This window comes from Apus apus, chromosome 3, assembly GCF_020740795.1.
Source record: "Apus apus isolate bApuApu2 chromosome 3, bApuApu2.pri.cur, whole genome shotgun sequence".
Taxonomy (NCBI): Eukaryota; Metazoa; Chordata; class Aves; order Apodiformes; family Apodidae; genus Apus; species Apus apus.
The window spans coordinates 108,212,467-108,240,242 of NC_067284.1; the positions used below are offsets into that span (position 1 = coordinate 108,212,467).

Here is a 27,776-nt window from a genome sequence, read left to right on the forward strand (position 1 = left end):
TGTAGATTTCAGTATCTACAATGTAGTGCATGCTTCTGAGCAAGATGATCAAGTTACTTATGTTACCAGTGGGGGAAGACATGCTAGACAGCAGCTCTATGGAAAAAGACCTGGGAGTACTAGTGGATCAAAAGCTGGACATGAGCCACTAATGTGCAATTGCAGCCCAGAAGGCCAATAGCATCCTGGGCTGCATCAAAAGAAGTGTGGCCAGCAGATCAAGAGAGGTGATTTTGCCTCTCTACTCTGCCCTGCTGAGACCTCACCTGGAGTACTGTGTCCAGCTCTGATGCCCCCAACACAGGAAGAATGTGCAACTGTTGGAGCGTGTCCAGAGGAGGGCAAGAAAAATGATCAGAGGGCTGGAGCAGCTCTCTTATGAAGACAGACTGAGGGAGTTGGGGTTGTTCAGCCTGAAAGAGAGAAGTCTCATGGGGGACCTTATAGGGGCCTATAAGAAGGCTGGGGAAGACCTGTTCACAAGTTCCTGTAAAGATAGGACAAGGGGTAATGTTTAAGCTAGAAAAGGGTAGATTTAGGTTGGACATTAGGAAAAAGCTCTTTAGTATGAGGGTGGTGGATTATTGGAACAGGTTGCCTAGAGAGGTGGTGGAGGCTCCAGCTCTGGAGCCATTCAAGGCCAGGCTTGATGGGGCTCTGAGCAACCTGTTCCAGTGTGAGCTGTCCCTGCTTATTGCAAGGGGGTTGAACTAGATGGTCTTCAGAGGTCCCTTCCAACCCAATACATTATATGATTCTATGATTCTAAAAATAGTGTATACATAAATATATAATGTCAAATTATGCACTAAGGTGTCCTATCTAGCATCCAGCTGCTGCTCCAGAAGGCTGTGGATCTTCTTTATGTCTCCCTTACCTGTCAGACCCATGAGTGCCTTGGATGTCCTGAAGCATCCCAAATTTCTCTAGATGTGTATCTATATGCAAGACCAATTTTTTATTCTGGAAGAGCCAAATTAAGGATTTTTAGTATCATATAGGCACATGTTATGCAAGAGCAGACTCCTAACTTTTGCTCAGGCAGAAATTCAGGGATTTGAGGTACAGAAAAAAGGAAGCCTGTCATTTAAGCAAGCAGACATGTTTCATTAAAAGAACCTGGATAACTTGTTTTTGTGTAGAAGAGGTTTTTCTTTGTGATAACTCTGCAAACTGAAGGAACTACAGCTTCAGCAGAGCATAATCTCTTAACTGTTTTATTTTTTCCTCACAGCACTTAGCAATGCAAAGAAAATTATGAATACCTGCTGCATTGCAGCAGACTCACAATAGCAACCTGTCACAGTCAGCCCATGTGAAATTGTTTCTACGACACACACAAAAAAATTACCAAGAGAAAATGGCTGTCATTTGGGAAATTCATATTAATTGCCTACAGTCACTGTCAATGTCAACTGACTCAGCAAGGAACATTTAACATTAAGTTTTGAGTAGACTCCAGAAAATCAACCTCTCTGTTTAAGTCAGTTGCACACTTTAACAACTGGCAGAATACTATTTTCAGTAAGCCATTTGCTCCATTGATCTGGAAATGACAAGATTTAGGACACACATTTACATAGAACAGAGGTGGGGACAGCTTGGAGAAGTTAGCAGCATATGGAAATTTTTAAGAACGTAAACCTGAGGTTTCCATCATGGACCATATGTGTGCCACTTACGGGCACTGCTAAGGTTATCCTGCATAACTTAAGCTATTTCAGACTGGCAGCAAGCAAGTCAGAAAAATGGAGAGGAAAGAGTATTGAGGAAAATACAGAAGTTATTCAGGCAGACATGGTTTTAAAAAGAAGAAAAAAAGAAAGAGGGAGGAAAAAAGGCAGAAGGACCCAAATTATCCATATTAACCCCTGGGATCTCTATGACCATTGTGGTGGCTTGGTTTCTTCAGGACACATGACCAGTATATTTCTGCCTTTACTGAACATTCCCCTTTTCATCAGTGCAGGAAACTGCTGTCTTCCCCAGCACTAATGCTAATGAAGCTCTTATCTTCCTTTCTCATAAGTTTCTCATAATATAAGAACCATGAAATGGGGCTTTCTCATTACTGCACATCTTCATCCCACCTTTTTCTGCAACCTATACCCATTATCTTATGTATTTCTGCTGTGCATCTAAGAAGAATCTGTCTGTCTACAGTCCCTGCTGATATATAAATTAGATATTCCTCACTGACCTTCCTTCTCCAAGCTGAACAAATACAGCTCCATCAGCATCTCTATTTATGTCGTTAACCCCAGCCCCAAGTCATCTTCATGGCCTCCTGTTGGACTTGCTGCAATTTGCAAATATCTTCCTTGTAAGATGTGCACCAAGTCAGCAAAACCCAGAGAAAATCCAATGGAGAGGCAGAAATTATTAAGTGATCTAAATACTTTTAAAAGTATAAAGCATTAAGCTTGCAGTGTCCAGGTTAGGTATCTGTAATGTGCATTCAATACACGGCCCCAGATTCAAGGTGATTTGTAGTAGAGAGGGTTGATATTCTGTGTGTGGGAAAATGGACAGATGTCACTGGTACAAGATGAGTGTCAATAGGACAGAAAAAGTGATTTTAAATGTACTGCATCACTTTTGAGCTTTGGAAGGATCTGTGCCTTTTGGTTTTGGGAGCTTCTCTGTTGACCTGTAATGTTAGTTCTATTATTAGAGAACATTCAAATAGTAAATTAAAGCTTCTATTGTAAAAATATAAGATAAGAAAGATAAAGAGTAATTTTAAAAAACTTTTTATTTGTCTGAGCAAATAAATCTAGCCATGAGTTTTAACTTTTAAAGTTGCCTTGCCATTGTGAAAGTGGAATTCATGAGCACATATACGGAAGTGTCTATATTCAAGTGTTTGGGGAGGCTTTAAGCTAAAAGGAGGGAGATTTAGATGAAGTATGAGGAAAAAAAAATTCCTGTAAGAGTGGTGAGACACTAGGCCAGGCTGCTTAAAGCCTTTACCCCTTGTCTTATTGATACATGCCCTTGTAAAGAGTCCACAGTTTCCCACAAGGGGTTGTAACTAGATGATCTTTAAGGTCCCTTCCAATCCAAACCATTCTGTGGTTCTATGATTCTATTATGTCAGTAGCCCGGGCTCCCACTACGGTCAGCAGAGATCAAGTCAACATAGCTGTGCAGGCTCCCTCGATTCACTCAGTGCTGCAATGAATAGAAGCATGCCTGTTTGTCTAACTTTCCCAAATAATGTACTAGCACGGTTCAAGGATCAATATGGGTCACAAACCACCTCAATAGGCTTTTTTTTGCCAGTTGTCTGAATGCTGATCTAAAGGGCATATTATATTCGTGTGAGGAAAGGTCTGGTCCTTCATAACAATCCATGGCACCAATTTTTTTGCTACACAGATATGTGTGTATGTATCTGTACACACATAGACATATTTCTCTGTGTCTGGAGCACCTCCCCTATGAAGATACACTGAGGAAGTTGGGGTTGTTCAGCCTGGAGAAGTGGAGGCTTTCCAGTACCTGAAGGGGTCTACAAGAAAGCTGGGGCAGGACTTTAGCACAGGTATGTAGCGAGAGGACAAGGGGCAGTGGTTTAAAACTTGAAGAGGGGATATTTAGATTAGATATTAGGAGGAAATTCTTTACTATGAGGGCCCAGGGAGGTAGTGGCAGCCCGATCCCCAGCAGTATTCAAAGGCAGGTTGGATGGGGCTCTAAGCAACCTGATCTAGTGGGAGGTGTCCCTGCCTGTGCAGAGGGGCTGGATCTACATGATCTTTAAGGTTCTTTCTAACCCTAACCTTTCTTTGATTCTATGATTCTATGTATGTGCAGATGTAAATATATACACATACAGTAAATAAAGCCTGAGAACATAGACTGATGAGACCTCAGCTACAGGAATTCAATTTAACAATTTCCATTTACCTTGTCTTTCTTATAAGCTCAATGTGTGAGAGCATAATTTATTTGGCAGCATTCAAAGTCATATTTGTGTGTCCAGTGTTTTTATGCTCTGTGCCTTTCTTCTGGCCCACTGCGCACATTTAAAATCTGAAAATAGTTGAATCATAGAATGGTTTGAGTTGGAATGGATCTTAAAGATCATCTAGTTACAACACCCCTGCATGGGCAGGGACACTTCCCACTAGACCAGGTTGCTCAGAGCCCCATCCGGCCTGCCCTTGAACTCTTCCAGGGGCTTCCCCGAGCAGTCTGTTCCAGTGTCTCACCCCCTTCACGCTAAAGAATTTCCTTGTAATGTCTAACATAAATCTCCCCTCTTTCAGTTTTAATCCATTACCCCTTGTCCTCTCACTCCATGCCCTTGTAAAAAGTCACTCCTCAGCTTTCCTGTAGCCCTTTCAGGAGCTTGCAGGCTGCTATGAGGTCTCCCCAGAACCTTCTCTTCTCCAGGCTCAACAACCTAATCAAACCCACACAGGACACAGACACACACAGAGCAGGGCTTGCATATGTTACCCCACCCCTCCCTTCTTCCCAGGCCCAAATCCCTTTGTTCCCAGTTTCTCTCCCTCCTTCCCCCCAGCGGCACAGGGGGATGGGGATGGGGTTTAGAGTCAGTTCACAGGCTGGTGGTTCCTGCTGCTCCTTCCTCCTCAGGAAGAAGGATTCCTCACAGTTCTTCCCTGCTTCCCCATGGGGTCCCTCCCATGGGAGAGAGTCCTCCATGAGCCTCTCCTTCTCCCATGAAGTCTGGAGCTGCTCCAGCGCAGGCTTCCTCAGGAATAGTCACCTCCCCTGGCGCCGGGGTCTTCCAAAGCTGCATAGCCCAAGTCCACTGGCCACAAAATCCGAGTCCACTGGTCTCAAAATCCAAGTCCACTGGCCAAGTTAGCCCCACCTGGGGCCTTCAGGGAATGTTCCACCACATTACTCCAGGCGTCCAGGGGGACAGCTGCCATCTCGCCATGGCTTGCAGGGAAACTTCTGCTTGGGCACCTCCTTCCCCTTCTTCCTTATAAGTTACTGGTATCTTAACCCCAGCAATGCCCTTCACCTCTCCAGCTCAGATCTTTTTTTCCCCACTACTTGCTTTCTGCTCAGCTCTTATCTCAGTTCTTTCGTATGTTAATGGCAGAGGTGCATCTATTGTCCCTCTAATGGCTCCTTGGCTGGGTTTGGAGCAGGGGGAGCTTCTCAGTTTCTTATGGAGCCACTCCTGGGGCCCTTCCCCCACTACCCAAAATCCCGCCAAACTAAACCAGCACAGGGGCCCCAGAACTGGACTCAGTTCTGCAGGTGGGATCTCACCAAAGCCAAGTAAAGGGAGAGAACCACCTCACTTCATTTTGCACATTAGGAAAACTAACCGAACTAGCTGTTCAAGAAGAGAAAAATAATGCAAATGGAGCTAACATGGAGCTCACAAGTCTGCCAACGAAATTATTGTTGCTTTCTCCAGACTTTTTAATCCAGGCTCCATTTGGGTTGCCAGAAGGATCCTTTATGAGAAATCTGTGCACCTGCAAGAATCCCAGGTGCTGCAGGAATCAATATGAAATCAATGGTAATTCCTGAGGTTTGGCTGGATATTTAAGCAATTACTCATCTGGAAAAGATGTAACACCAAATGAGTTCCCCTTGACATAGCAAAACTCATAGAGTTTTGTCTGGCTGAAACAAGAACAGAGCTGTTGCATCTTAAGATAAGCCACTATTATGTTGCAGCTGAATTGAAACAAGGAAGTGCACCTACCAAAGCATAAAAGAAAGTGTCAAGAAACTCAGAAGAAAACAAGATATTTATCAGTCCTGGCAGTTCTTGGAGATGGGTGAAGAGAGTGTTTAGTAGGATGGTGAAAGTGTAAAAAGGCACCTGTAAATAATTATTAAAATAGTTTATGTGAATATTTTACATGGGGTGAGGGCGGTTTTCTTTCTTTGTTTACAGATTCTCTTTCTTAAAGTTTTATTTAATTATTCAGAAAATAAAAAATTACAACTGACTTTAAAACCAACCAAACAAAACTAAAACAACAACAAAAAAAACCAACAATGTGGAAAAATCAAGATCTTCAAAGATCTTCATTAAAGTAATTTTTTTTTCAGAAGAAATTGAGATCCTTTACTAGTGTGTAAGACATCTGTGTCAAGGATCTCTGTAATCAATGGAGCAGTGCAAGCACTTCCAAAATTCAGTGAAACTTCTCTTTAGTTGTTTGAGTGGGTTAAATCATGCTCTGTTGCTGCCCTTTTTCATTCTAATCACTACGGAACATCTATATGATTAGCTTAGACCAGATATCAGACTTTAACCTATGAAAACTTTATTATAAAATAGTCCCAACATTTGTACCTGAACATGGTTGTGTTCTGATATAAAAAAGAAAAATACCATCTGTTTTGTATAACTCTGATCAATAATAGGCACTTGTTCTTTTAGAAATGCAGTGAAAACTAATATGAGGAAACATTTGCACTACAACTGTAACTTATTTTGAGTAAGGTAATTTCGGGTTTCGTGTGCAGCCATAGTGATTACAAAGAACCTATTGAATGGTGAGACAATGACAACTTCTTGAGATTTAAAATAAAAATAATAGAGAGCCCACCTTTGTCTCTAGTTTAATTCCCAGATGTACTGTCATGTAGCAGCATTATGGCATAATGAAGCTGCTCTGTTATTTGCTTCGCTGCGGGCTTTGAGCCAGGCAGTCATTCTGCCCGAGAGACAAAAGACACTCTGTCTGCTCAGAGATCCCTGCGTCTTCCCGGCACGTTTCCTCATACATTTTGTGAACTGTCTTTCCCCTCTCCCTCTGTTATGTTAGCTGTGAACTGCAGTGAAAATCTGTCTGTGACAGACATTTTCGGTACTTGGTCAGCTGTCAGACAAGCATGAGGTGAAAGACTTTAAATATGGCATCGGGCTCACAAACACACAGACTCACACACACACAAAGTAAAAGCCATACCAGGCTACTGCTCAGGTCCAAGCAAGATAAAAATCAAGGAAACCAAAACACAGAAAAAACCCTAAGGAGGAGAATGCTTCTATGCAAGCCTGAGATCTCGCAAACAAAGAAGGCATATTTAATGGTTTTGTTAAGATCAAACACATGAGATATAAAATCAAAGGAAGATTTCCTAAACTCTAACTGCAGGGTTTCAGCTTGAAATCATTCCCCCTCATCCCATCACTCCATGGCCTTGTAAAAAGTCCTTCCCCAGCTTTCCTGTAGCCCCTTCAGCTACTGGTAGGTGCTCTACAGTCTCCCTGGAGCCATCTCTTCTCCAGACTTAACAAGCCCAAGTCTCTCAGGCTGCTACATGCCTATGTCAAACTTACATAAGGGAAAAAGACTTATGAGAAACCTGTAAATGGATGAATGGCTGACTCATAGACCATTATGGGAAATCATTCCATCACAATCCACTTTCATTTTGGTACTTACATGGCACCTGGCAATGCATTTTCCTAAGGCTAGCACCATTAGGGCCATGCTGATAGGGTGCTCTAGCATTAGCATGTTAGTCTAAGGTACATTGCAATGAAATCACAGCATTTTTCCAATGTGCTGGGGCTCCAAAAGAAACATCTTCTTTGGGTCTTGTACCATAACAAGAGGATGTTGTTTTCTCCTACAGAACCAGCTGAATCATGCCTCTAAATACAATGCTGTGTTCAGAGAAATAAAAGGAAACATCTCAGCTGCATCCAGTCTGAGGTCAGGTCTTGAAAAGCCTTGTTTCTTCAAGACCTGACCAAATAAAGCATCTGGGTTCAAGTACACAGATGGCACCAAAAAAACTCAATCATTTTCTTGTGTCTGTGAGAGACATACTTTAGATTCACTAAATTTATTCTGCATTGGTGAGGCCGCATCTGGAGTATTGTGTCCAGTTCTGGGCCCCTCAGTTCAAGAAGGACAGGGATCTGCTTGAGAGAGTCCAGCGCAGAGCTACAAAGATGATTAAGGGAGTAGAACATCTCCCTTATGAGGAGAGGCTGAGGGAGCTGGGTCTCTTTAGCTTGGAGAAAAGGAGACTGAGGGGTGACCTCATTAATGTTTACAAATACGTAAAGGGTGAGTGTCAGGGAGATGGAATTAGGCTTTTCTCAGTGATGACCAGTGATAGGACAAGGGGTAATGGGTGGAAATTGGAGCATAGGAGGTTCAAGGTGAATATGCGAAAAAATTTTTTTACTGTGAGAGTGACAGAGCACTGGAACAGGCTGCCCAGGGAGGTTGTGGAGTCTCTTTCACTGGAGTCATTCAAAACCCACCTGGATGCGTTCTTGTGTGATGTGCTCTAGGTGACCCTGCTCTAGCAGGGGGGGTTGGATTAGATGATCTTTGAGGTCCCTTCCAACCCCTAAGATTCTATGATTCTATGATTCTATGATAAATTGCATAACTGTTTTAGCATAATCTATAAATCTAAATAAACAACATGGCCCACATGAGTATCTCTGATATTGAAAGGTATTCATAGAATCATAGAAACATAGAATCACTTAGGTTGGAAAAGACCTTTAAGATCATCAAGTCCAACCTTTACCACTACTCTACCATGTTCACCCCTAAACCATATCCCCAAGCCCCACATCTATACAACTTTTAAACACATCCAGGGATGGTGACTCAACCACCTCTCTGGGCAGCATGTTCCAATGCCTGACAACCCTTTCAGAGAAAAAAAAACATCCTAATGTCCTGCCTAAACCTCCACTGGCATAGCTGTAGGCCATTCCTTCTTGTCCTATCACTACTTGTAAGAAGTCACCAGCACCTACCTTTCCTCAATGTCCTTTCAAGTAATTTCTTTAGTCCCAGTTCCCCCAGCTGCTCCTCATACGACTTGTTCTCTAGGCCTTTCACCAGCCTAGTTGCTCTTCTCTACACCCACTCCAGCACTTCAATGTCTTTCCTGTATTGAGGGACCCAAAACTAAAGACAGTATTCGAGGTGGGGCCTCACCAGTGCTGAGTACAAGGGGAGGATCACTTCCCTACACCTGCTTGCAACACTATTTCTGATACAAGCCAGGATGCCCTTGGCCTTCTTGGCCACCTGGGCACACTGCTGGCTCATAGTCAGCCACTTGTCGATCAGCACCCCGAGGTTCTTTTCTGTCTCTGCATGCCAGTACACAGCTGAATCTTTACTGACAGTGTTTGCAACATCAGTCAGGACATGCAGGCGAAGTGTAGATACTTAGAATGATGTGTATGAACTTAAATCCTGCTATTGGCTCACTCAGTCACTGAAGAGATGTAGGCAGCTGTAGAGGTTGGTTCACTCTTTTCTGATATTGAGAAAAGACCTGCCAAATCTAAATTGAATAGAAGTGCCTGAATTTTAGCTTCATTCAGTATGGTTTGAGTCCTAAGGTGGAGTAAATGCCTAACATTTAGATAGCTGAGTTTCCTTTTCTTTCCCTGAACTTCGATGTTCTTGACTGTGCAAGATGCCCTGGCATATCTGAGAAAGCCACCCAGAGCTGTCAGATTGACAAAATATCAATGGGAAGCTCACACTTTTGGAACGAGCAGGTAATGTTAAAGCAGAATATCTTACAGATTCTCGACAGTGCCAGGCACTGAAGGTGAGGTAACTGAATTCAATATCTGAAGGAAAATGAATGAACCAGACAGTGGGCTATATTCAGCTATTGGGCTATATTCAGCTACATATTGTGTATGTTCAGCTGCCCAAATTCTGGCCTTTAGTGTCATTTTAGAAACCTTGTAGACAGGACAGGCAACTTCTGGGAAATTCCCAGAGTTTTGAAGCCTAGCTGAGGGCAGACAAGATAACTCAATGCCTGAAACAATAGGGATGTGATTCATTTCCCTACATATAGATATTTAGGGTTATTTTAAGTAGTGCAGCATGTCCTACCTAGCCTCCATCTGACACTCCAGAAGGGTAGTCTCCCATGAGTGCTGTGTAATACCTGTCAGTACCATGCATATGTCTCAAATATGCTTCAGCAAAATTGGCAACAGAGATTCCTGTTTCAGCAATAAAATCCCCCTGTCTGTGTCTGCACTACAAACTTCCCTCAGCATGTGGAGATCCAGCCTTGCAAGTTGTTACCCACACAGCACAGAACTGCAGGTATCAGTCAGCTAAGGCACAGAGCAATATAGTTCCCCCTCAACATGAGGAAAAAAATCTTTACTGTAAGGTTATGGAGCATTGGAACAAGCAGCCCAGAGAGGTTGTGGAGTCTCCTTCTCTGGAGACTTTCAAGTCCCATCTGCTTGCATTTCTGTGTGACCTGCCCTGGGTGGTCCTGCTTTGGCAGATGGTCAGACTGTGATCTCCAGAGGTCCCTTCCAACCCCTAACATTCTGTGATTCTATGATCCTTGAGATATGGTGTGCAATCCAAGGCAGATAACACCCTCAAGCAGTGCTCATGGCTTCATGAATGGAGGCATTTGTGGCTTCAAGAATGGAGGCATTTGTTCCTTCATGCTGAGCTTTCCCTACACTTACTACTGAGGACACAACCGAAGAGAGTGCTCAGACCCTTTTGGTGGACGTGCAGCATCTGAATTAAGATGTGCATCATCCTGATCTCTGTTGATGACATTTTTTTGCAAGAGAAGGAGAAAGCGAAGGTTGGCTTTGTGTATAGAAACTGAGTCCCATTTGTGACTGAGCAACAAGCTTCCTGTATTTGACAAGAATAGTTTTTTCTTTTGTTTCTTCCTATTCTATCCAGCAATTACTATTACTTTCCCTTTTCTGAGATAACTCAAGTGGACACATTCATCGATGCTTACCAGATATGTCCAGAAATATCTTTACTACTGACATTTTTAGAATCCTCAGAGGTTCTTACCAGAGAGATAACAATCACAGTTACCTCCTGACAGCACTGAACTTCTTCACTTCTCTTCCACCCATCTGGTTCTTCTTTTTTTGTTTCTAATGAGCACCAAAAAGGCTCCTTAACCTCCATAAATTCAGCCTTCCTCTAATGACAGAGTTAATTTCTCTTTCATACTTTAACTTTTGGCATTCTTTTCCCCTTGCCCTCTCTCTGTCTGGATTCTACCTGCTCTCAGTCTATTTTCCTGTATCTATCCCCAGCATGAGAAACCAGAGGAAACTGCACACAAACCAGAAGGAAGCTGCTGAAATTGTGAAGAAAATAACTTTCTCTGTGAAGAAAATAACAGAACAGACTAACTCTCCAGGTGTGGCCACCAGTTTTGAGTATGCAGTTCCCTTCCTTCATACATTTTCCTCAGGTTCTGCTACACTTGTTTATCCTAACAAGGCTATCTTTTAGTATTTCATTCATGAATTAGTTAAAGATACTTTTACAGCAATACTTAAATAAACATGAAACTTTAGCATTACCATTCCACAATAAGAAAAACAGGTACTTCTAGGACACAGTATGATTTTGTTTAGATATTAATTTCAGGATGAGATGAAATATGTCCCAAAGATATCTGGTAATTTCCAAACTTTATGAAAGGAATCTTGCTCAAAAGTAGATGCCTGTGTTTCATGAAATTAATTCCATTTAAGATACATAAATGCCTTGGAGAATGTGGTCTTGATGGTCTTATTATTTTCTTCAGAACTTTTTATCATCTTTCCTAGTAAACCTTGATTTTAATTTACTTCAAACAGCATGTGACTACATAAGCCACTAATGCAGGAGGTGGCCACAGCTATAATGTTGTGTAGACTGCAAATACTTTTTAAGAATAGAAAAAAATGCACAATTCAGTAGCACTGTCTGTATTTCTTTCTTATATTACAATCACACTTGGATTAGCTTTGGCACAGTGATTCTTTAGATGTGCAGGTTAACGGAAAAAGTTTCCTGTATTGCATATATCTATTGACATAGAATACCTGGGGGGGAAAGGTTCAGGTTTTATTACCTTTGTATGCATAGGATTTAGTGTGATGTTGAAGACATTATTACTTCAGAGGCCATTTGGAATCATATCCAGGTACTTGACAGAAGGATATGTTTTCATCCTCTGTAGAAGGAAAATAAATTACTCCCAGAGATTTTGGGGGTTCTCAATAAAACTGGAAGTATATTATAAATATGAATAATTATGAAGGTTTCCAACTGTGGTTTTGATCACACTAAAGGTTAAAGTGCACCTAAAAATCCTTTTGGGAAGGAGGCAAATGAGAGCTCCAGTAGTCCAGTGTGGCTTGCAGTGAAGGTACTGAATTTTTGGAACATACCTGTGGATATATGGTTTCCTTAAACAAACCAAGTTCAAACAAAAGTAAGAAATATGTTTTTACATATATATATATAAATATTTACAGATATTTATAAAAATACACAGACTGCTCCTTTTCTATTATCTTTTCCAGGCCGCAAATAGTTATAACAGATGTTCCCTTCCATGATATCTAACATGTTCTTCTTGGCACTTTTTAATCAGAATTGGTAGCAGCAGGAATGCTGGGAATAAACTGTACATAAGATCTAAATGAGGTCTTACAGCAAAGCATGGTGTTGTACAGGAATGTTGTTAAACAACCTTGCTATGCAGCTAAAATACTCTGGCAATATCTCACCCTGAACATGGAAACACTTCTTTCAGACAAACTATGGAGATTTAATTTCAATTTTAGGTACATTTTTCTGCGAGGCTGTCTAATAGAGTAGATCTTTGAAACATAATTCTTCTGAATAAATGCACGGTTGCTAAATGCATTTGCTATGGAAGAAGTATAAAGTTACTAAATAAAGGAGTTGTTTAACTTTCTTCTAAGTCATGCTTGCTTAGAGTTACTGGCTTTAGTACTTTGGGAAGAGCTATAGAAGAGCCTGGATTTTGTACTCTGTATGCAGAAGTTAGTGACAATAGAGAGGAAAGAAAGAACCATTGACCCTTGAAAGAACCAGCACTATCTTTAGGATGTAAGCACTGTGCCTCAGTGATTGACTTTGCAACCACTCTATTCCTAGAGATATATAGTGGAGCCTTCAGGCTGCTGTTTTCCAAAGATTGTGCTTAATGGCACTATATTTCCATCAGTTTATTGGTAAAACTGAGGCTTTGGAAAACACAAAAGTGAGGTAGAAATAAAAGCTGAGGCATCAAACTTCTTTGAAGATTATTAATATAACTTGGAATCTTAATAATGGACTTAACAGATGGATGTTTATCAAGCATGTGATCTGAAGTTACACTGTTCACAGAGGACTCACCATCCTGAGATGAATGCAGATGCTAAATAGAAAAGAGCCCACTTTTGTTCAGGGTAATAAAAAATTATATACTCAAGTAATTGAAAATGTTTTTGTCATATGGAACATGAGAAAATAATGTGGCCAATTATGTCTGAAATATTAGTGGGAAAGTTGCCAGAAAGCCTCTTTTGCCTTAAAAAAAGCAATGTATTTATTGACTATTTCATTTGGGTAAACTCATGAAACTCCAGATGAGCATTTGGTCTTTCAGTTTGTGACAGGAAGGAAGTGAGACAGCTCCCCCCATTTAGAGTGCAGGACTGCTGAAAAATGTGATTGCATAGTTGGGAAGGTGAAAATTATGTCTTAAATGTTTTGACATCTCTAATTTGGGTGTCTGTTTTAATCAGTGAACAGGGATGTCACTTAAGGTTGATCTCTAAGTAGCATGAACCTGAAGGTTACCCACCACTTTAAAGACTAAAAATGAATTTTTAGATTGGTAAGCTTAGCTGAGATGAATCCTGATCTGTGATAACACTTATTTTTTCCTCCATTGGAAAAAAAATATCTAATTCTTTCTAGATCTCATTTTTCATCTAATTCTTTCAACAGTCGCAAAGTGAAACAAAACTGGGAACACCTAGATATTTGGAGACTGTCTCCAACATACAGGAATATTTTGACAGTGGCGTTTGCAATGTCTTCGTGACACCTAAGCAAGGTCAGGCTCTCTTTATAGCCAACAGGAACAAAACAACATTTTCAAAAGCTAATTTACTGAAGATAAGTGTCTAGGATAGGAAAAGAGAAAGGTGTCTCTTACTCTTTGATTACTGAGAGACTCTAGACACTTATTTTGTGCTGTATATGAATTGTCTAGACTTTGAAAGACAGGTGAGAGGAATGTGAAGTATGGTTCTTCTTATAGTTGATGAGTGCCTTATATTCTTACTGTGATAAACACTGGAACCCTGTTCTGGGCTAAGAAACCATTTCAGAAGATGTTGTAAAAATAAGAACATAGACATTTTTCAGATTAGAGGGTGCATATTTAGCTACCAGAAAAGACAGAAGAGGGATACAAATAAACAGGGTTAATACATGGGGATAATAAGGACAAAATAAAATGTTTTTTATTTATTTGTTAGAAAATGTCCACAGACTAGAGCTACCTTACTGCAGTGAGATATTTTCTAGGCATCAAAGAAAAGAAGATTTAGAGATTGCTCTGCAAATGTTTGCTGACTGCTTTTCTGTAAGAAAACTAGAGGTGCCAAAAATTTGCTTACTAGCAGGTGGAAGTCAGCACCAGGGGCTGAGGAAGTCAAGGTCAGAATCTGAATAGTAGGTGACGAATGTCAGGAGACAGAGAGGGGCTCTACATACCTGAAAAATGGAAAGATATTTAATGAAAATGACCAGCCAGGCATAAAAAGACCACATTTTTGGGAGGGGATGAGGAGAAGGGAAGAAGCTAGGTAGATAATCTTTTGCTGAAAATTCAAGAATTCACATTTGTCTTAGATCTGTTAACAGCTAAGACTGAATTTTCTGATTAAGTATAACAAGTTATTTCAGTTCAGCAGGATACTAAAATGAATACTGAGAACAAAACAGAGCAGAGCAGACTGAGGTGAGCTCACTGAAACATCCCATTTATCATCACCCTCTGAGTGGAATCTCTTAGCCAATTTCCTACCCATCTTGCCCCCCATGCACCCAATCTGCATCTTGTCAGTTTGTCCAGGAGAAGTCTGTGGGAAACAGTATCAAACATTTTCTGAAGCTGAGGGAAACAGCATCCACTGCTCTCCCTATGATGATCATTGGGTTTTGCTTTGGCTAGCAACCTGTGACAAGTGTGGTCCTCCAAAAGACAATACTGGGCCCCACATTTTCAAAAAGCTCCATCCCTGGAAGTATTCAAGGGCAGGTTAGATGGGGTTCTGAGTAACCAGATTTAGTGGAAGGTGTCCTTGTGGGTGGGACGCAGCTTTGCTGAAAGTGACATGTTATCCTGGTGGATAATAAGCTGAATGTGAGTAAACTGTGCATTGTTGCAGCAACAAAGACAGATTGGGTCCTGGGTGGCATCTACAAAGGCTAGTAGAGAGAGATATATGTAATAATCCACTCTACTCAGTGCTTGTAGGGCCATACCTAGAGTACTATGTCCAGTTCTGGTTCTCCACAATTCAGGAAAGATGTGGACAGACTGGAGAGGGTCCAGTGGAGGGCCCCAGAGATGATCAATGGCTCTTGCAGCTGTGGCTTTGATTCCAAATTCGGGCGCTGCTTTTCCATCCTGCAATGAAAGCTCACACATTTTCTATCTAATTGCTCAGAGTTTACGGGCTTACATTTCTTTAGTGTGTTAAAGTCATCCGAGACCTCAGTATCATGACTACCAGAACCTGAGGAATACTCACAATTAGCAAGTTCCCCACATTTATCACCTGAGTAAGACAGGGTGGCACCAGTTCTCTCCTTTCCCTGCTTTCTTAACCCTTCAATCTCTTGCTGCAACCCTTCATTCTCTCACTGCAACCCTTCAGTTCTTTGCTGTAACCCTTAATTCTTTTGCTGTAACCCTTCATTCTCTGGCTGTAATCCCTCCTTTGCTTGCTACACAACCATGGCCAGGAAAAAGAAATTTTGGGCATTGATGAAATCAAGCCCGTATTTCTTAATCTCCTTTTTAAGCTCTTTAGACAGAGGAGTACCATCTTCCAAAGTCATGATGTAATTTGCAAGTCAACTGAGGTCTCCACCCAAGTAGGCATCGTAAACCACTTTGTACTGCCCCCACTGTACAGTGTACCCATGCCTCTTAAGGTGCTCCCAACAGGGATGCACAAATGCACATTTTTGCAATTCCTCCTCAAAACTAGGGCGAAGTGAAAATGGCACCTCCTGAACTTCAGTGCTTTCCTCACAAATTTCATCTTCTGCATTTTCTACACCAGCACTTACAGCATCTGTATCGCCTATATCCCCCTTGGTAGCCATTTTCTCTAATTTTTTTTAACTTCACAAATTAAGCAATTTCAGAGTGTGGGGAGCTTCTAACAACCCCCGTTATCCCACGGCTGACACCAGATGTCACAAGCCGGTATCGGGGGGCTCCCGGCTGTGAGGATGCTTTGGCGACTCCCCCTCCCAATGTGGAGGGGTTTTTGAATAAGACCGAGGGTCACACGTGGCACTCGCCCCTCACGGAGGAACGGCCACCACGGGACCATATTTCAGGGTGGTAGTTAGAAAGCACGCCCTCACACCACGCTCAGAAATTGCCTCTAAAGCCAAGGTTTACTCCACAAACTATCGGTTTATTAAGGGTTAACACAAACTGAGGGATGATGTTTGGGGAAAATGTAAATGTGAATGGCTACCAGGGATATATATATACATACACTATATATATATATATAGTGACAAAGTGCCCTTTAGGGAGGCAGTGCAAAAGTCTGGTGCTTTTAAGGGAGAGGGTTAAGGACCAAAGGGAGGAGGGAAGGAGGGAAGGAAACCCAATGTCTGTCTTCCTTAAGAGGTCCCGCTGTGTGTGCGAGTATGAGGAAAGGAGTGAGTGTGTGTGTGTGTGTGTGTGTGAGGTGATGTTCCCCTCCAGCGGCTTGTCCAGCGTTGGTCGGTGGCCGGAAGGCAGGACGGCAGGTCCGTGGTGTCGCAGGGGCAGCCTCTCGGCAGCGGGTGCAGCACCCGTTGGTTTCCTCTCCACCGGCAGAACACGGAGGGGGCTCCAGCCCCGACCCCAGGGCTCGGGACCCCGGCACGCTCGGCACTGAAGCTGGACCCAGGGCAGGCAGGCAGGCAGGCTCCCAGCACCAGTGTCTGCAGCAGGAGGGAGTCCCACGCAGAAAGCATCCGAACGAGCCTCAGGAAGGAGGGAAGGGGGCACCTGCTGCACTCGCTGCCTTTAATACCCCCCTGACCCACCTGTCCCCTCAGTGTCACTGTCCAGAGCCAATGAGTGTCCATGAGCCCCAAGTTAGGGCAGTGACTGCCAGGGGCACAGGATGGCTTGTCATCCATCCTTTCTGTCCCAGACCACATCTGTTGTTTTGGGTTCAGTTGTCCTTGAGAAGCAAGTCTGGTTTAGTTCATTAGCTGGGGATAATCAGGAGAGGCCTTCGCTGGCTTAAAAGGCATTTTGTTTAGACTTATGTGGGGAAGAAAAGAACAGTTTCCCACAATGACATAATCTCTATTCACATAAACGTGATCTCCTGAATAATTCACTCTGGTCTAAGGACAGCTCTTACACCCCAATGATTCAAGAGGTCTCAGTGTATATTATGCAGAGAGATTAATTACATCACAGGATAGGATCTAGTGTTTACCTTAAGATCCATGGTTGACCAATCACCTAAAAGCAACCTATTTCGTTAGAAATTATTATAACAATTATGCTGGTAACACTTGCTTTCTCATACAACAATTAGAAGTTCCAAATAACCAATTAAATTGTCATATCTGTCAAAAGTAAAATGAGATAAGACTCATTTGGTGCCTTTCCACTGTGAACAATATAAAAATCACACAACCTTAGAACAGTTTTGGTTGTACAGGACCTCTGAAGCTCATTTGGGCTAACTCCATATTCAAAGCATCTCCAACCTGAAAGCTGGATTATTTTTTTCAGCACCATGTCTGGTTTTGAATATCTCCAAGTGTGCAAAATCTACCACCCCCCTCATCAATTTCCTTCAGTGCTTCAGCACTATAAAAATTATTTTTCTTTATATCTAGTTAGGATTGAAACCCATGGCTCTTAAGTCATGTCCATGTTGTAACAGAGCCCACTTCTGTCGTTCCTCTTGCCAGCTTAGTGGCCCTTTGCTAGGCTCATTCCAGGTTGTTAATGTCTTCTACTGGGAACTCCAAAACTGGACAAAGTGGGAAAGACAGTTTCAGATGTGCTGAAAAAGTGGGTATAACCCCTGTTCTCAGCACTCTTACAAGGTAGTGGCTGATGCAGTGCAGTACGTGGTTAGGCCTCCCTGTTTCAAGGGTGAGCTGTTTACTCATATGCAACTTGTCATCCAACAATAATCCTTAAATGTTTTTTGTTAGAGCTGTCACCTACACAACTGGTCTCTCCCATTTGTTTACTTTCAGATCATTTTTGTTAAATAACCTCTCTAGCTTTTTGAGATTCCTCTGAACAGCAGCCTTATTACGGAGTATATTTGCTCTGCAAATTTGCAGAGTAATGCCTGCAATTTGGTGTCAACCAGAAACCTGCTGATAGTGTGGTCCTTTCCATACAATTATGAAATGACAAAACACACCACTGCCATTTTGTCTGACGCTGGTTTTCCAGCTAATGAAACCTGGGAAAATGTCATTGACTCAATGTCAAGTGAAACAGTTGATGAAGGCACAAAAATTGCCTTCTGATCTGGCAGGATTTCCACCCAATTTTCATCTTGATCCATGTACCCAGAAATGTTAAATCAAACTCCTGTATGTGTTTTAATGTTAATGCACACAATAATCTGTTAATCTTTACTCAATACTACATAAAGTACAAGTGGGTTAAAGTGCCAATTACAGAACTATCCATGTCTCCTTCTTTGACTTTTATATTAAAAGATTGCTGCAAAGAAGCTACAGCATGAACAGGAACCTGGCCTGAGACATTTTTTTAACCCCATGGAAAAAACAATAGGGCAGATTCCATCTTGTTTACCTCGGTAGCCAGCTGAGTTTGTTTGCATTGCTGGAGATTAAGATCAAGTCTCACTAAAAGTAGATATGTCAATTATTAGCCCGTGTACCTGGCGTTGACATTGACTGCCAATTTCACTGTACTTCCTTGGAAGAACGTGCACTTGTTGAATGAGCTGTTCTATCTGGTCACTATTTGAATTTTATAATAAGTGTGACGCTGAATCACTTTGTCCTATCAGGAAACAGAAGAGCTATAAATCACCCTTCAGTGGAGTTCTCTGGTCACTTCCACGAGCAACGGAAGGACAGAAGAAACTTCCAGTCTTCTTGGAAACAAACAAAAAAAAGGTAGGATTTAGACTGATGTGTTGGTTTAAGGCATTGCATTATTTTCATGTATTAAAATGCAATCTATTGTCAGAAGACTTCTGGAACGATTTAGGACAGTCACAGAAAGAGGATTTTATTCAGTGAAAAATGAGGATTATATAGGCAATAGTGTAACATGGGATGAGAAAACGGGAGGGAAAACTGATGAACAAAAACTGGATGAAAAGATGCCTGTATGCGAGAAGAGAGCATCTTGGCAAATTGTATATACACAGATAAAGACACAGACAGAACATTGAAATGGATATATATTCAGTTCAGAATATTCTATTGCTATATGTAGCTATCACTACTTGTTTCCAAAATTTTTTTTTTTACCACCTTGTGCAACTAATAACTCTTGTGGAAGGTGGCTGCTAAGTAGGAATTTGTGCAGCAATACTGTGCGAGTGGAATCACAACTAGTGCTGTTCCACTTCAGGTGGTTTTTTAAGGATAATAAAAAATAACAGGAATGTTCTTTTGTAATAGATACATAATTTAGGATACATCCTTTTTTTTCGTTTCTTTTTTGAGAAGGGATGGGAAAAACATATTCACAGAAGTTTGCTAAACTCATACAAACTAGGAATGCTAAAGCACCATTTCTCAGTGGCAGATCCCTGTCCACAGATGGAGTTGCAGGAAAGTCAGTAAAACTTGGCACATGTCCTGGTTTGTGTTTGACTGAGGGGGAAGAAGGGAGGGGGACAGAGAGACTGATTTTAGGACCAGTGCCTAGAAATTAATGCAGAGCAATTAAATTTACATCTCATAAACTAAAAGCATTTGGCTGAAATCAGTGGGATTGCCAAAAGTATGTTAATACCTTGGAGCAGGAAACCCACTGGGTCTTAAAAAGCATTCCAACAGCATTTTGAAATTTGCACCATGTATTAAATTACCAATTATATTTAATTTTAAGTTAATTCATAGAAAATATTACTGTGAATGAATAATTTGACATGTCTTTAAGGTGGCTTCTTCAGTTGCATTTGCAAAAGCTTCACAGTTTCAATGAGGAGGTGTTTTTCCACTGAAACAGAGAAATTGTTTTTGTAGGTTTTAGGTGCAAAAAGGGTTGCTTTCTATTTGCATATCATCATATTTTGCACTCAAAAGTTGTATGCTTACTTGTAACGACTTCAGCTAAAAATAACCCCCATGTCTACTTACTTTCTAGATGGAAATGAAGTGAAAAAAATTTTTTTCATGTTATGTGGAATATCATTTCTTACTGCTAAACACCTAGAGCATATGCGCTGCAAAGTTTTGTAATGGCTCTGAGAAATAAGTGATATAAAAGTTAGTAAGAAAAAACTTCTGTGATTCTAAATAGGTGATGTCAAAATTAAACATAAGTGACATAAGGCATTACCAAGAAGACAAATTTAATTACTTATACCATTAATTATCAGAGTAGTTCCCAGTATGTTTTTCTACTGGATCAACAAGGTCTTTCTTAAAATACAAGTGCTTGGAGTAAGTCACTCTATTTTGGAGGCTGTGAGAGTTTAATAGTACAGATATGGCAAATCTGTTCAGGTTTTGGCCTCTGAGCTACAGCTGTCCATAGTCCCAGTCCATTTCAATGGGCTTTGCTCTTCAGCAGAGCTGGAGCAGCTCCCCTGCCTGCAGACTCTGGGTCACCTCCAGTGCATTGTAAGCAACCTGGTGAGGAAAATGGGCCTTGTACCTTTTGGAAAAGGGTAGTTTTTCTTACCCAGGTGTTCTCCATGAGCCAGAGCACCTTGTGTTTTATATAAACTGGTTGCCTCAAGGTAAAGGGCCTTTGCTGACTATGGAAAGATCAGCAAATCCTATTAACCTTTCCCGACGAATAAATTAAAGCTAAATCCAGCAGCCCCCCAAAACCAAATTAGAAGTTAAGAGAAGTTAAGCTCATAATATACTTCTGTGGCAACATGCCCATAAATCCCCCTAGAGTGAGAGGCTGGGAAAAATGCCCAAATAAGTAAAATCCACTCTAGTCACCTGCTTGTCTGCCCAAGGTACCTAAGCAGAAACATGCTGGGTATAACTTCTGTGACTGATTGGCATCAGACACCAGAATTTTGAAGTGACCTGTTACCTCCTGGATCACTCTGGCGGTACAATATGATGTTTTCAGCCTCCCAGTCAAGTGGAGTCTTGCCAAATTCTGGCAGTTACTTCTTCAGTTACAGAAGGCTCTCCTTTCTGTTGCCCTTCCACCACAACCTGTAATATAATCAAAAGTTGTCTTAAAAAAAGAAAAACAAAATAAAAATAAAACCACAAAAATGAAAAAGAACGACACTTTCTGAAGCATGTCTTGCCCAGGAAGCCAGTGCTGGTCCATTTCTGGTCGAGCCAATTCTGTCTTCACAGTGTTGGTCATTAAGACAGGTGTTTGAATCTAGTCTCAGACACCTAAATGTAAAAAGAGGCTTGCACATGGGCTGAATGTCTAACACCCCTTTCAACCAATGCAATCCATTAAAAACAAGAGACAGGGAGCAGGGAAAGTTTCAGATTAATGCAGATACAGCAATAAGCTGAAAGCTGCATCCTACCTCAACCCTTCCATGGAGTGGCAATGAGCAGAAGGCTTCCTACAGGAAGGGAAGCACAAATGTCCTCCAGTACTGTGAATTCAAGTGAAGGTATTTGGCCAGGATTACAGCAGGAAGTAAGAGGCATAAAAAACAGTTGAGTCATTGAAATTTGGAAATGCAGACTATTCATAGGTTTTGTTTTGCTTCTAAAAATGGTAGGAGGAGAGAAAGAAAACATCTTGCTACTTGAGAAAAAGCCAAGAAATGCACAAAAGAAAGATGAATTGTGTATTCAGAGAATTGAAAGCTCTGAAAAAAATAAATTCAATCCTCATTCTCCCCTTTTCAGAGATGATTCTGCCCGTGGTGTTCCTGTGTCTCACAACTGTGCTGCCTCCATCCACTGGAGAGGTAGGATCCATACTTTTTACTCAGAAATTCTGGATGAGACCCGAGGCACTCATGGTCTGACTGAATACAATTGTTCCTGTGCACACCAGTCACAGGCAGAAGGAGTCTGATTAGATACCTGGTATCTGGAAAGCATTTATCCTTCAAGTCTGTTTAATTTCAAAGCAGTAGACTGGTTCCACACTGCCACACTAAATCACCTGTAGACTCAGTGTTACTTGTCAGTTGGGTAAGAGATAGTTACATTTTCCAGAAGCTCCAATACACAGATCAAGTATTCTGGATATGGCAGCCTTTTCGTAATTTCCCATACTTTTACTGTCAGCAGTTACTTAACTCTGTCCCTTTCTTGTCCTGTAGGTCCTGAGCTACGTTCCTCTTCCTTTGCTAACATCCTCTACACATGTATCACTCATTCCCTTTGCACAGCTAAACGAACTAACATAACTCAATGCATACATGGAGTGGTTCCTCCCAGCCTATACTTAATCTGAACCTTGCTACTTCTACTTCAGAGACACTGATGTGACTGAAGGTCTGATTCAGTTGCCTACATTTAAGCATCTACAGGCACAGGAGAAGTTCTCAGCCATCCACACAGGGCTGGAAGATATGATGCAGGAACCAGTGTTATTATTACTAAGCTCCACACTTTGGAACCACTTCAAGTGCTACTTCCCGTGGAAGCACCCCTACAGATACTTAGGATACAAAATATACCTTTTCTATCATAGGGATCATCTCTGTTGACATTAGAATTTCCTAGAGAGGATGCAGGATTATGTTTTATTCAAATAAGCAGAAACGTAACGTATTCTTTCAATTTAGGAACGTAAGGGTTTCAATGCTCTGTCAACTCTCAGAGAAGATCAGCAAAAGCTGATTGTTGACACACATAATGCCTTCAGGAGAGGAGTAAAGCCAACTGCCAGCAACATGATGAAGATGGTAAGATGTGTGCTGTCAATCTATTTTTAATGAATAATGGACCCTATGAGAGATACAGAACTGTATGGAAGGTCACACTATTTTATTTAGCCACAAATTCACCCTCCAGACCTTTCCCAAAATAAACATAAAGCTGAGCAGGTTTTTAAAAAAAAAGTCTGGAAGATTTTCTTGTGTATGAACAATGATGTCTCTTTCATTTGGAGGAAAAAGAAGAGGAAAAAGAGGAGCCACAGCGTTTTCTTTCTGATACACAGTCTTCACAGATTCTATTCTGCTGGGTGCACAGTAACTTTGTTCCTACTTCTCACCCCTTCACCCCCCAAAAAAAAAGAAAGGGGAAGAAAAGGATTTTCAATATGATTTTTCCTGATTTGAAGTGTAATTTCCAAATGTTGTTCCTTCATGAGGAGTTAATTGGTGCCTAAATGACTAACATTTTCTATTTCATTCAGGAGTGGAGCCCTTCAGCTGCAAAGAATGCCCAAAACTGGGCCAACCAATGTACCTTAAGACACAGTCCTGCTAATCTGCGGAGAACCAGTAAGTGAAGCATGAGTGCTAGTTGAATAATGTGATATGTGTTATTGATATGACCACTTGGATTTTATTAATAATAATTTGATTTTATTATTTTATATTTTTGTTTAGTTGGTTTTGGTGGTGTTTTTTGCTGGTTTTTTTAGGTTTTGGTAGGGCTTGTTGTTGTTGTTCTTGGTTTTTTAGTGAGATGACATTTATATTCAAAGTGATTTCACTAGTGCAGAGGACAAAGGCAAATCTCCAGGTAGAAATCTTTCCAGTAAGTGAGAAAAGTTCAGTCCCATTCTCATCCCAGCTACATCAGTTTTCCATAAGTATATACTATTTTATTCAGTAGGTGAAAAAAAATTCTAGGGAGAAAGTGTATTGTCTCAAAATATCCATCAGAAAGAAAGGAATCAAGACCTGGTGTACTGTAGATCCCAGCTGGACAAAAATGTCTGGGGAGGAAGGGGCAAAGGATGAAGGTCCAAAACCCACTGGTGATTCTAGGCATAATTGCTAAGACAAGACTAGTAATTTTTAAATCCCCTGGCAACCTGCAACTATTTTGAAGGTTCATGTAAACACTTCAGTCTTTGAAGTTACAATTGTACTATGTTAACATAGACTGACCTCTGTCTATTCTGTATGTAAGATGAGGTCTGTCCTTCAGTCCCCATACTTTTTGCTTAAAAACTAAGTCCTCTAGTTCTTACTAAGATGAACCCCACGTGACAACTAGTGCATATGCAGTAGTGTCGGTCAGGGCACCAGACCTGAATAAAAACAGTAGGTGAATTCATGTGATAGTGTAGACACCTTCCTGTGTACCAGCAGTAAACTCTGAATTCTTGGGATTTTCCCAAGATTACTGAGCTGTGACCTGAATGAATAATGACTAGGTTGCTAATTTTAAAATAACAAATTACAGTAATGAATCTGTGGTGCACATCTGCAGGAGTATCTACAGACACACAAAAGGTCTGTCAACAACCAAAGTACCAGCCAGACAGGCTGGCCGTGCTTCAAGCTGGTCAAGTGACAACTTCAATATTGAGAAAGGATGATGTCAATGAACTAGAACAAAACCCACCCTGATGTCCCATCTGAGATGATAACTTCCCTGAAAATCATACCACCTTTTGCTGTCTTTTCCTCTTTTATGGATTTCTCAGTACCTTTCTCTTTTCAGATGTGCTATGTGGTGAAAATCTCTTTATGTCATCCGGCCCCAGCCCATGGTCATATGCTATACGGGTCTGGCACAATGAGGTGAAAGATTTTGAATATGGAACTGGAGCAAAAAAACCACGTGCTGTGATTGGCCACTACACTCAGGTAGATGCAACTTTTTTTTTACTTTTCAGGTTGAATTAAAAAAATATCTATGTTAGGTAAGCAACATTTACCCTCTCATCATATGTAAAGGGAATTACATGTGGTGACCTGAGAGTCTTTCTGACTCTCATGTCAAAACAAGATGTAAACTGTCAAGGTAAAGGAATTAAAATGAAAGTAATACACCAAACTTAAGGAGTAAAATTACTGGGATGTCAAAACTTCAGGAAGAAACAGGAAAGAAACTTATTTGTTTATTTAACATCTGAAAATTGCTCAGACACTGGAAGAACTGAGTTATTAAAGAACCAAGAAGGAAATATAAATACATTTGTTACAGTCTACAGAATTCCATTGGCTCGGATTTTCCAGCTGGAAAATTACTTATAATAATCTCTTCTGTTCACCTGCACAAAACACGGGATACAAAGTTTTATGTCATGATTCCTACATTTTCTTCAACAGTTTTAATTGAATGAAAACATATATAGCTGGGGCAGTCTAATACAAATGTTTGATATATATGTGTGATAATTTATCATTATGTCCTAAATATTATTTGGTTCAGGGGTGAAAGCAGTGGGGAAAAAAAAAAAAAAAAAAGCTTTTCCAGCAAAGTGGAACTTTCCTTTTACCATAAAGGTTAAATAAAGTGACTTAACTTGGTTGAAAATATTTCTTTAATGCATATTGTACTTAAATGGTTTTGAAATTTCATGTTTCATTCTCTCATGATTTTTATTCTTATACCTACAGGTGGTCTGGCACAATTCTAATCAAATTGGATGTGCTGTCGCTTTCTGTCCCAATAGTAGATACAAATACTTTTATGTCTGCCAGTACTGCCCGCAGTATGTATTGATTCTGATTCTGGAACTTTTTATTACATTATCAAAATTAGTTGGGAGACAGTGAAATTTGTGAAAGGGCACATGATTAATAGCTGAGAAACAGATTTGGGGGGTGTATTAGGAATTTGAAAGGGTAGAAACATACCAATCAGAAGAACTGCCAAACACACAAAAGCATAAAACATGTAAAAGTTACACTTAGTTTCAGATTAAAATTCATTTTCCCTAAAAATCTGATGTTTTCATAACAGCAAATCACAAATAAATATTTTCTGCATTCTGTTTGAAATTTGGTGCAGAAAGGTATATCAATATCTACAGTACAGTGAAAACTATCATAAACATCAACAACTTTAGTGGGAATTTTAAGGCAGAAAAGTTATTTCATAAACTTCCTAAAATTAATTTTAACATTCACATTGTGATACCTTGCAGTGGTTTTAACCATGGCTGATTGCCAGTAGACCACCAAGTCTCTGCGTCACCCCTGCTCCTCAAAAGGATAAGAGGAGAAAAAAATAAGGCAAAAAACCTCATGGGTCAAAATAAGGGCAAAGAGATCACTCACCAGTTACCATCGTAGCTTATGTTGGTAATGTTGATCTTTCAGGGGGAACATGAGAAATTCGATTCCAAAACCCTACAAAGCAGGAGAACCCTGTGGTGACTGCCCTGATGCTTGTGAGGACGGATTATGCAGTAAGTTTTAAACATTTTAATTGTGAGTCGAGTAAAGTTGATGCTTTAAAAAATCCCAATTACTTTATGCAAATGGAAACTTTTTGAAATTGTGTTGGGTTTTTTTCAAATATCAGGCCAAATGCACTATTACAGAAACACACTTCAGCATTGTAAGTGCTTTACCTAGGTATGATGACTTGTGAAATGAAACCAAATAAAAGGGTGTCCATGGTAAGGGTAGGCAAATGTTAGACAGTAGCTGGTGTACATTGGGACACAGATACCCTCCACTTCATGGATCAAGATGTTCCTGTGGCCTAGATGCATTCCTTAAAGATTATAATGTCCAGGTCTCCATACGGAAACTCTCACTAGTGTTTCCTAGAGTAAGAAGATTCACTGATTGCAGTGAGGTAAAAAATATGTTTATACCAATAGTACCACAGAAATCTCAGCTCCAGATTTCCAGCTGCAGTTTTGTGCTGGTTTTGGCTGAGATAGAGGTAATTTTCTTCATAATTGCTAGTGCGGGGCTATGTTTTGGATTTGTGCTGAAAACAGCATTGATAATAATGAAAAAGGAATTTTTTTGTTATTGCTGAGCAGTGTTTACATGCTTTTCCACACCCAGGAGAGGCAACTCTCATCCTTGAATCTAGGAAATGCTAAGGAAGGAAGGAACTTTTTTTCTTCTTCCTTCTTTAAAATATGGTGGCAGTAGCAACACACTTGCTAGGAGTAAGTAGCAAATCTGACTTTAAAGAATTCTAACACAAAATAACATATAGGCTGAGTCTCATAATGCAAGCCTTAACATCAAGTCTAACTTCTGTTACATAGTTAACCTAACTCTCACACAAGCTTTATTATAAGGGAAGAAAGCTTCTAAACACCTTGAAAGAGCAATGAGATACCTCCCTGAAAGAACTAAGACTATTGCATATGGTCTAAGGTTTTGGATGCTGCTGTGGAGAAAATGGCAACAAAGAGGAAAAAATTACAGAGGAAAGAAATATTGACAAAAAAATTGTTCCAAAAGGAAATGCTGCAGGTTCTCATTTACCATTTATGATTAATTTTGTGTTCCAATCCATTTGCAGCCAAGCTTTGAAAGTCTGAGGATGTTTATTCCAACTGCTTTGGCAAAGTCTCGTGGATGTACCCATAGCTTCATCAAGGGCACTGATCTGCTTCTTGCCAATGCAAAACTGAAGTAAAATACCAAGCTCAACCTTTCCTTTCCCGGACATCCAACTCTTTAGTGACTTCTTTCACAA

At 40.7% G+C, this 27,776-nt stretch overlaps 1 protein-coding gene across 1 annotated transcript in view; it reads left to right on the forward strand.

Annotated features, from left to right (window-relative positions):
* Positions 1–19,007: 19,007 nt before the first annotated feature.
* Positions 19,008–27,776, forward strand: part of CRISP2 (cysteine rich secretory protein 2) — a 46,739-nt gene continuing 37,970 nt past the window's right edge. The window contains exons 1-7 of the mRNA XM_051614201.1: positions 19,008–19,187; positions 22,097–22,156; positions 22,985–23,104; positions 23,560–23,647; positions 24,822–24,967; positions 25,724–25,818; positions 26,429–26,517. Coding sequence (XP_051470161.1) covers positions 19,008–19,187; positions 22,097–22,156; positions 22,985–23,104; positions 23,560–23,647; positions 24,822–24,967; positions 25,724–25,818; positions 26,429–26,517 — 778 coding nt within the window. The remainder of the gene's footprint in view (positions 19,188–22,096; positions 22,157–22,984; positions 23,105–23,559; positions 23,648–24,821; positions 24,968–25,723; positions 25,819–26,428; positions 26,518–27,776) is intronic.